The 9,880-nt window shown below is 34.3% G+C and overlaps 1 protein-coding gene across 3 annotated transcripts in view; it reads right to left on the bottom strand.

Annotated features, from left to right (window-relative positions):
• MED13 (mediator complex subunit 13) overlaps positions 1-9,880 on the bottom strand; it is a 95,158-nt gene that overhangs the window by 48,047 nt on the left and 37,231 nt on the right. For all 3 annotated transcript variants that reach the window (XM_079131338.1, XM_079131339.1, XM_079131340.1), the window contains exon 9: positions 6,144-6,827. In XM_079131338.1, coding sequence (XP_078987464.1) covers positions 6,144-6,827 — 684 coding nt within the window. The remainder of the gene's footprint in view (positions 1-6,143; positions 6,828-9,880) is intronic.

Genomic DNA, 9,880 nt, shown 5'->3' with positions numbered 1-9,880 from the left:
ACTGAGAACCTTGTAGCACTTTTTGTCTGAGCAGTTCGAACATGTGTCCAAATTGATCTCCTTGCTCAGAAAACTTCCAATAGTACTCCTGTCATTTCAAAGATAATATATCATTTTATAAGTAATAATTTGCTATTTTATTGCCCTTAACTCACTCTTCAGACCTCATTTCTCATCACAACACACTAAACTACTAAGCAGGATCCTTATGATCTATCCATTCCAAACTACATAGAAAGCTTCTGGATCTCCATAAATGGAATTAAATTATTCCCTCAATTGTGGCATCCCTGCTGTTTTTTGTATCAGGGATTGAATTCATAGGTGCTTCACCACTAAGTCACTTTCCCAGCCCTTTATATTTTTTTATGCTGAGACAGGGTCTTACTAAGTTACCTAAGGTCTCGCTAAGTTGCTGAGGCTAGCCTCAAACTTGTAATCCTCCTGCCTCAGCATTCTGAGGAGTGCAGCACTGCACCCAGCTTCTGCTGTTATTTTATTCATGCTATCTTCCATTAGACAATAACTCTGGTGGCAGGACCAAATTTACTTTTACTATGGTGATTCACAACATCTTGCACATAACAGAAATTTCAGTTTTATGCAAACTGATATAGAATATATATCTCAAGAATATGAATTTTGGGCTGGGATTGTAGCTCAGTGGTAGCACACTTGCCTAGTATGTGTGGGGCACAGGGTTCAATTCTCAGCACTGCACATAAATAAATAAAATAAAGGTCCATCAACAACTAAAAAAATATTTTTTAAAAATTATGAATTTAAAAGGAAATAATTGTTTTAGGAAAGAAAGAATGTAGGATTTGCAAATGTCTTCCAATTGACATCATTAAAATTAACTGCTACACATTTAAATACATTTTCAAAACTCAGGATTAAAAAAGGTAATAGAAATTTGTAATGACTGAGTAGTATGAATTCAAACTTACTGAAATTAAAAAAAAACCTAAATTTTCTAAAACTTGGAAGGCTTTTTGATCATATTGTATCTTTAAAACTATAAGTGCTCCTATAAAGAATTTAAGGAAATTGTTCAAAAGAACATAATAGTAATTTATAGAACTTACTTTAATGACAAGGGATGTCATCTAATTTCAATTGGCTTTGCTATTTTCTATAAGTACAGAAGTATTCCTTTGATTTTCATATCAATAAACATGGGTACTGAATTAGTAGGTTCTTCCAAAAGATCCTTTTCACCATCAGGGGAAAAAAAAAAACAAACAACTTTTTTGCTTCAATATGTACCAATGAAGATTATGCCAGTATTTTAATGTGGTTTAAGGGAGTAAAGTATTATTAGGGGGATCTTCCTAATGAAGCTAATCATTAAACACAGTGGACCTATCTATTTAATAGCTATTATTAGAGCTCAAATTTCTGTTAAAAGTTATTCATTACATTAAAGCACTCAATGCTATTAATATTTGGAGCTGGATAATTTTGTGTTGTGGGGAGATTACCCATGCACTGTAAAGATATATTCAGCAAGCCAGGCATGGTGGTACACACCTGTAATCCCAGGTATTGGGGAATCTGAGGCACAGGAGAATCACAAGTTCGAGACCAGTTTGGGCAACTTAAGAGAGACCCTGTCTCAAAATAAAAAATAAAAAGGGCTGGGGATGGAGATCAGTGATAGAGTGCCCCTAGATTCAATTCTCAGGATTGGAAAAAATAAAGAGATATTTAGCATCTCTGGCCTCCTACCTACCACATGTCACTTGCATACCTCCATTTATGGCAACCAAAAATGTCTCAAGACATTTTTGTCTCCTAGGGATGGGAAGATGGAAAATATCTCCAGGTAAGAACTACTGTCACAGAATAATAATTCCAGGAAAAGGAGAGAATCATCTAGATGACTGAAACATGAGAACAAAAAAGAAAATAAAAATAGTCTACCAAAAACAACTATTTTAATTTATAAATGGTTCTTAGTTCATACAGGAGCAAAACCTCTGATGGTTGCCCTATCTCCTCATCTTTTATGCTATAATAATAAGCAAATTCTGACATATTATAAATTTTAGTAACTATCATAATCTAAACAATGCTCGTGAGACACAAAATTACACAAAAATTTTTTAAAATTTATTCAATTGTATTTTTTTTCTTTCTATGAGAGAAAAAAACGAGGCTAGGCACAGCAAAAACAGAAGCATGTTATTTCCTTAACTTACATAATCATGACCCAGTACCACTCTACTCTGCATGCTACTTTTCTATATTATGCTGCTTCTTTCTCATTCTTATTCAGTGAGAAAAATGTCAAATCATTTTTAGAACAGATTCTAATGTTAAGCTGTATAATAAAGTTAAGCAGCAAATGTATTTACTTAAAGCTATAGCCAGAATTCTTAGATCTTATGAACACAATGTGTCCATAAAAACTCACTCCTGAAGTGTTTATAATTGAAAATATTCATATCACATTTTTACATACATTAAATAGAAAATATAACCTGGAAGGCAAACACGTTTTAAAACAAAGTGTTCTAGGACCAAACTGCTGTTTCATTCATCCAAACATTTGATGAATTTCTACTATGTGCCTAAGATGGTTGTAGGGGTGTTTGTGTTAATGCTAGAGGAATACAGCAGTAAACAAGACAAGAGTCCTTGCCCTCATAGAGCTTACATTCTAGTAGGGAAAAGACAATTAACAAATACATAATTTCAGATGAGATATATTAAGGAGCAATCAAAAACCAGTGTATAGTATAGACATGATTCGGGGGAGAAAAGACAGACCACATTTTGGACAGAATGATCAGGAAAATTCTACCTGAACAGTGCTTAATGATAAGGAGTAAGTAGTTCCCCAAATTCTATAATGCAGTTTGGAGGGTCATGAGGCAAGAGCTTGGCTTTTTGAAGGAATGGCAAGAAAGACTGTTTGGTGAAATCAGGAAGCAATTAGAGGTGAAGAACAAGCTAGACAGAAGACTTGTGTACAATCTTACATATCAAGAGAAAGAGTATGAATTTTATTCTTAGTATAAAGGCAAACTATTGGAGGGATTTAAGCAAAGGAGTAACAACATTTAACTTATGATGGTCACTCTGGCTGCTGTATAAAAAAATACATTTATTAGACTAACAGTTTCAGACAAGACCTGAAGTTGGCTTAGATGGTTATGTTACATTTAGTACTGGATAGATTACTATCCTCCCTCTTCCCTAGTTAAATCCCACTCTTCTTGAGCACTGAACCCAGGGATGTTCTACCAGTGAGTCACATCCTTAGCCCATTTTATTCTAAGAGAGGGCCTCACCAAACTGCTGAGGATGGCCTCAAAGTTTCAATCTTCCACCTTCAACCCCCCCAAACTGCAGAGATTATGGGCATGTACCACCATGCCCAGCTAGATTATGATCTCTCTTTTAAACCTGTTTGCAAGACATTACTTAACTTCAAAAGATCCACTGTTACACAAGCTAGTTGTCTTTATTGATCAGAAAAGTATTCTGAAGTTCCTTAATTCAAAATCCAGACTTTAATTAAAAATAAAATCCTAGAATCCTTTAAAATTCAAAGTGTTAGATGAAACAAAAGGTTTGTGCTAAAATGATAACAAAGGAATTTTAAAAGAGAATAAATCTCTAACAGTGGGGAAAATGATAGAGGCTATAAAATAGAACAGACTGTTTCACTAAATCTTGGGGAAGCTCAAAATCAGATGAAATACATCAGAGAAACTTCACAGTCTACAATACGCAAGAGGCAATTATGGGAAAACTATATAACAATAGAAAATTCAAAATATCTAGCAAAAAAAATCTTTTTTTAAATATCTGGACTTAACATGTCTAGACAAACTGAGAAGAGTTCAAAATGGGGAAACAGAAAGTGTTTCTTTTTAAAAAAAAATTTATAAAAGGTAATGGGAAATTGAACTCAGTGGCGCTCTACCATGGAGCTCCACCCTCTTCTCATTTAAATTGCTTAGGCTGACCCTGAACTTGTGGTCCTCCTGCCTCAACCTCCCAAGTAGCTGAGATTTCAGGTGTGTGCCACTATGCCTAAAGAAGAGTTCCTTTTTAAAAGAAAACAAAGTGATGTACTTCTTCATTCTGAAATGAGGCAAGGACTGCCAATCAAAAAAAAAAAAAAAAAAAGACTGTACACAAACTTTTCAATCTATTCTCTCAACAGCAACACCCATATTAAAAAAAGAAAAAAGAGAGAGAAATTCTAGAAAGGGCTACAAGAAACAAGAAATTCCCTCAGAACACAAAGGGGTTCCAAAAACAATAGAAAAAAAAGAGATATTATCCCAGGAGGAAATTTTCCCAGTGGCAGGACAAAAAAAAAAAAGACTTCAAATTAAACAGTTCCTTCAAGTATCCAGCACAAGGACTTAAAAAAAAAAAAAAAAAAAAAAAAGAAAGGAAGAAAAAGAAAATGACTGCTATACTTAAACATTTTCTTAATACATATACTTAAACACATCCTTGTGAAATTTCACAATTCTAAATCTAAAGAGAAGACCCTAAAAGCCTCATGGAGGTAACGGATCACATTCTTTAAAAAGTGAGCCAGAATGAGACTGTAATTACATATTTTGTTGGAAGCCAGTAGAAAACAGTCAAACAATGCCAGTGTTCCAAGAGAAAATGATATTCCACTGAAAATGTAATACACAGCCAAATTATCAACAAGTACAAGGACAAATATCATTTTCAGAAATGCAAAGACGTCAACTATATATTTCCCACAATCTCTCACTCAAGAGAATTGAAGATATTTGTCAACAAAATAAGGGCAAATCCCAAGAGAAGCCACTAGTTATAACAAATAGTGGTACCAACTTAGACATCTACTAAAATCCTAGAAAACAGATATAGTAAGCAACACTACAATAGAATACCACAAGTAAAAAAAATTCTATATAATAGTTAATCATTAACAGAAAAAAAAAAACATACACAAATAATGGAAACATGACATTTTAACCAACTAAGAAAATCTAAGGTATCATATAACCTTTGAGTAACATTTAAACAATAAGAAAATAAATGACTGACAATGGACTGAGAGAGAAGGAAATGTAATCTTTGCACACTACTTGGCCTTAGACTAACAAACAGGTAGACAGTTCTAAGGAATACAGTAGTAGCATTCTGTTGGATTTCACCTTTTAAAAAAACTTAAAAATGCAAAAGGCTTATTTCATAGGCTGCATATGTATTCAGAAAACAGAAAGAGAGGGAAAAAAAAGTCTTCTTCTGCCCAAAGTATGTCATAAATATAGTGAACAAATAAGGCAAATCACAGATGAATTAAAGAATCTATAGCACATATAACTAATACAGGTAACCAAAATATGAAAAGAACAAATCAGAAAAAGAGGAAGAGAGAGACTTACAAAAAAAAAAAAAAAAAAATACTGCAATTCACAGAAGAGGTAATCTAAATGATCAATAAATGCTTAACCTCAGCAGGAATCTGAAAAACACGTATAAAAGACAATGAGATGGCATGTTGCAGGCTGCCAAATTAAAAGTCTCATAACGCCAAGTTATTGAGGAAAATAAGAACAACAGTCTTTCTCATATTGTGCTGGTTCATTAGAGAATAAACTACATCAGTTGTTTGGACAGCAAAGTGGCAACAACCCTTAAGGCTGAAAATGGACAAACCTCATGGCCTGGTAACTCTACTTTTTGATGTATTTCCTAGAGTAATTGAAAATAACAGTGAAAAATTGGAAAATAACATATCCATCTTTCAGAGAGTAAATTAAATTATAATATAAGAAGAAAATGCCATAAAGCCATTAACTTGACTTAGAGCTACACATATAAGGACATGTATAGAAATGATAAGCACCAAAATCAGGAAGGAGAAGAAAAATAGTACACTGGAATTCTAACTTAGGTTGGCTGATGGATATGCAAGTGTTTGTAATTACTTTCTCTACAATTTTTGGTGGCTAAACTATTTCATAATGAAGAGTTTTCCCTATGGAAAAAAGAAAAGAAATTATGCAAATTTAATACTCAGAGGATTTATTATTGTAAATCCTATTCTGAAACAAATCCTGGAGTCCCAGTATTAAGATCTTAGATCATTTCCACCCTTAACTTATAGTAGTGACTATTAAAAAAATACATACTCTGTAACTGATGTTACACTTTCCTGTCCAAAAGGTCCAACTGGATCATCCTTGAATTTATCACTTGGAAGTTGAGGTGGTAAAAACTCTACATCTTTTTTCTTTGGGACCTTGTAATACTTCCAGGCTACATTAGCTTCATCTTCTTCCAAGTTTACAGCTGTACCAATATATACCGTAGGCTCTACAGCTTCCTGGAATTGAGATGGGAAAGACTGGGATAAACTGTCTATCCTATCTTCCATTGGTTTAGTAGGAACCAAGGGATCCGGTGTTGGCATTTGATAAAAATGCTGACTCTGAGGAGTTGAAGGTGTTTTAGTTACTCCTTCATCAACCACGTCACATGGGTGAGGACTAAGTGGGGGTGGTTGAGGTGAATTTGCCATTTCAGTGCCATGCATCTGAGGAGTCTTTGCTACATCATTAGTTCGGATGTTTGAAAATCTCACTTGACTATCTGAAGCAGAGATTACAAGTCTTTGGCTGGCTGAATCTGTGTCCATGCCAACATCATCACTAATAGATATACGATGGTGAAAAGGAGTCAAGGGGCGTTTCTGTGGCTTTTCACTCTTTTCTTGCTTCTCACTGGTCTTGTGCTTAGGAAGTACTTGTTGCTGCTGACCTAAAGATGGTGCCTGTCCTTGTTGTCCCGAATTTCTTGATTTGGGATTTTTGTGCCTGCAAGTTAAAATAAAGGTTTGTATTTAGAAAATCACTATTACAGCAAGGAATACAAATTAAAATTATTAGATATTCAAATATTATTTGTTGTTTTACATATAATTCTAAAAATAGAATAATCTGGCAGGGTACAATGGCATATGACAGTAATCTCAGAACTTGAGAGGCTGAGGCAAGAGTATACCAAGTTCAAGACCAGCCTCAGCAATTTACTGAGGCCCTAAGCAACTAAGCAAAGCCCTGTCTCAAAATAAGAAATAAAAAGGGCTGGGGGTTGGTGTGGCTAAGTGATTAAAGCACCTCTGGGTTCAATCCCTGGTAACAAAAAAAAAAAAAAAAAAAGTCAAAGATTATTTCATAATTAAAGGAAGAAGAAAAACTTTTTATTCACAGTTAACATTGTTAGAAGCTATTTAAGGTGTTCAACACCTAATCAATCTTAAAATTATTAGAAGTGGAACATACAAACATTGTCTCTCTTCTGGTGTGACATAATACAAAGCAATAAGCACTGTCCATAAAATATTCTTGCCAAAAACACTGACATTGAATCTACTCAAGGTTCTAGATCAGCAGTGCTCAAAAGAACTTTGTACCATGGTGGAAATGTTCTGTATGTAACACTTGAAATATAGCTAATGCAATTGAGCAACGTAATTTTCATACTACTTTAAATAGCCACTATGGTTACTAACACAGTTTGTATTGGGCAGGATAGCTTTAAGAGCTACCCTCAATTTACAGAAATACAAAAGTTAAAGGAAGAAGTTAAATGACAGTGAAAAACAAATTGGAGTACAGAGGTACAGAGTACAGAGGTAAATGAGAAAATCAGAATGTGAGACATCTGATAGGACAACTGACCTAGTTTCTCCAACCAAGTCAATGTCATATAAAAAAAGGCAGGAGACTACAGGAGAGACTCAGAATACTTACAAAAAAATAAGTTGGGCTGGGGTTGTGGCTCAGTGGCAGAGTACTTGCCTAGCATGTGAGAGGCACTGGGTTCCATCCTCAGTACCACATAAAAATAAATAAAGGGTATTGTGTCCATCTACAACTAAAAAAATTTTTTTTAAATAATAAATAAGTATTCCTCATTTGCATGCTAGTCAAACAAACCACCTGTAAAAAGGCAGTCCTGAGACAAATATAGATACGGTATTATGGCATCAAGGAATTACTGTTCATTTTATTGGGTATAATAACAGAATTATAGTTAGTAAAAAATAATAGGGTCAAGGGTACAGCTCAGTGGTAGAGTGCTGGCCTACCACGTACGAGGCCCTGGGTTCAATTTCCAGAACCATACAAGGGGGAAAAAAACTCCACACAGAAAAGCACTACAGAAGTTAAATGATATCTTAGATTTGTTTTTTAAAACTTCATTAAGCAGCTAGGCACTAAGGGCTGGGGTTGTGGCTCAGTGGTAGAGCACTTGCCCAGCATGTGTGAGGCACTGGGTTTGATTCTCAGCACCTATAAATAAGTAAATAAAATAAAGGTTCAACAGTAACTAATAAAAGTATTTTAAAAAAAGAAAAATCAAACAAACAAACAAAAAGTGGCAGCCAGGCACTGTGGTACACACCTGTTATTCCAATTACTCAGGAGGCTGAGGCAGGAGGATCCCAAGTTCAATACTAGCCTGGGCAATATAGGATGACCCTGTCTCAGAATAATTGGAAAAAAGAAAGGGGGTGCTGGGCAGTAGCAGAGTACTTGGCAAGTATGCCTGAAGCCCTAGGTTCAATGTTCAGAACCTCAAATGGAAAACAAAAAATCTTGAGTATAAGTGCATAATATAGGACAGAATAAATTAAGTTCATATAGTCATGAAATGGAATATTATGAAACTTACCTAGCATGAGTCCACTTGAGTTAAAAAAAAACTAAAAACTACTTCACAAAAATAAAGGGGAGACTGATAAAGTAGAGAAAGGTAATCGAGAAGGAGGAAGTTGGGGAGAGCATGAAAAAGTACTGGAGAATGAAATCTACAAAATTGTGCTTAGTCCATGTATAAACATAACATATATATATTTACACACAACACGTATATATATAAAAATTAAAATGCACTAATTAAAATAATAATAATATTAGAAGGGAATCAGTAGAGTAGATCACGCAGATCGGGGGAAGGATGAAACAAGAAAGGAAAGGTACAGGGACTAAAACTGATCAAATTCTGTACAAATATGGTACAATGAATCCCACTATTAAAAATAATTATAATGCACCAATTTAAAAAAGCAGGCAGAACTACTTAATAAGTGAAGGGAACATATCTATAATTTTATATTATTTGCATTTTTTTAGATATAGCTTTATTCTTTTCTCTTTAATACTAAGGATTGAACCAAGGGGGCCCTTTACCACTGATCTACATTCCCGGTCCTTTTTATTTTTTTATATTGAGACAGGGTCTCTCTTAAGTTGTCCAGGTTGACCTCGAACTTATCTCTTCTGTATCTTCTAGTACGGGTGGCTACAAGTTACATGTGGCTTTTAGACACTTGAAAAGTGGCCAGTCCAAACTGAGATGTGGCATAAATGTAAAATATACCAGTTTTCAAAGACATGTTATTTTTTAAAAGTCCCAAATTTCATTCATGTTTTATAATGACTGTATGCCAAAATAATCACATTTTAGATAAATGGAGTTCAACAAAATATATTAAAATTTAAAACAGCTTCAGCAAGAGAAATGAAGCCAACATGGTAGTAAGTCAATATGGATAGTTAATAAACAGAAATTCACTATCCTATGATTTTGGTATATTTTCAAAACTTTTCATAAGAAAATAAGGTGGAAATACCAAAACAATAACAACTCGGAAGATAAGAAAAACAAGATTCAAGTATTCCAAGGTTCTGTTCTGTATCATAAAAAGAAGAGACTCTAACTTTAGGAAAGCGAACAAAATAAACGCTTAATTCAATTAACAAGAGAATGTCAAGTTAAGACAGGAGAAGGGAAAAGAAGACGATAATAGTAACAGTAGAAATGAGGGGGAAAAAAATGCCAGGTGCAATGGCACACACCT

This window comes from Sciurus vulgaris, assembly GCF_902686455.1.
Source record: "Sciurus vulgaris genome assembly, chromosome: 3".
NCBI classification, from domain to species: Eukaryota; Metazoa; Chordata; class Mammalia; order Rodentia; family Sciuridae; genus Sciurus; species Sciurus vulgaris.
This window is presented reverse-complemented; position numbering and strand designations above follow the sequence as displayed.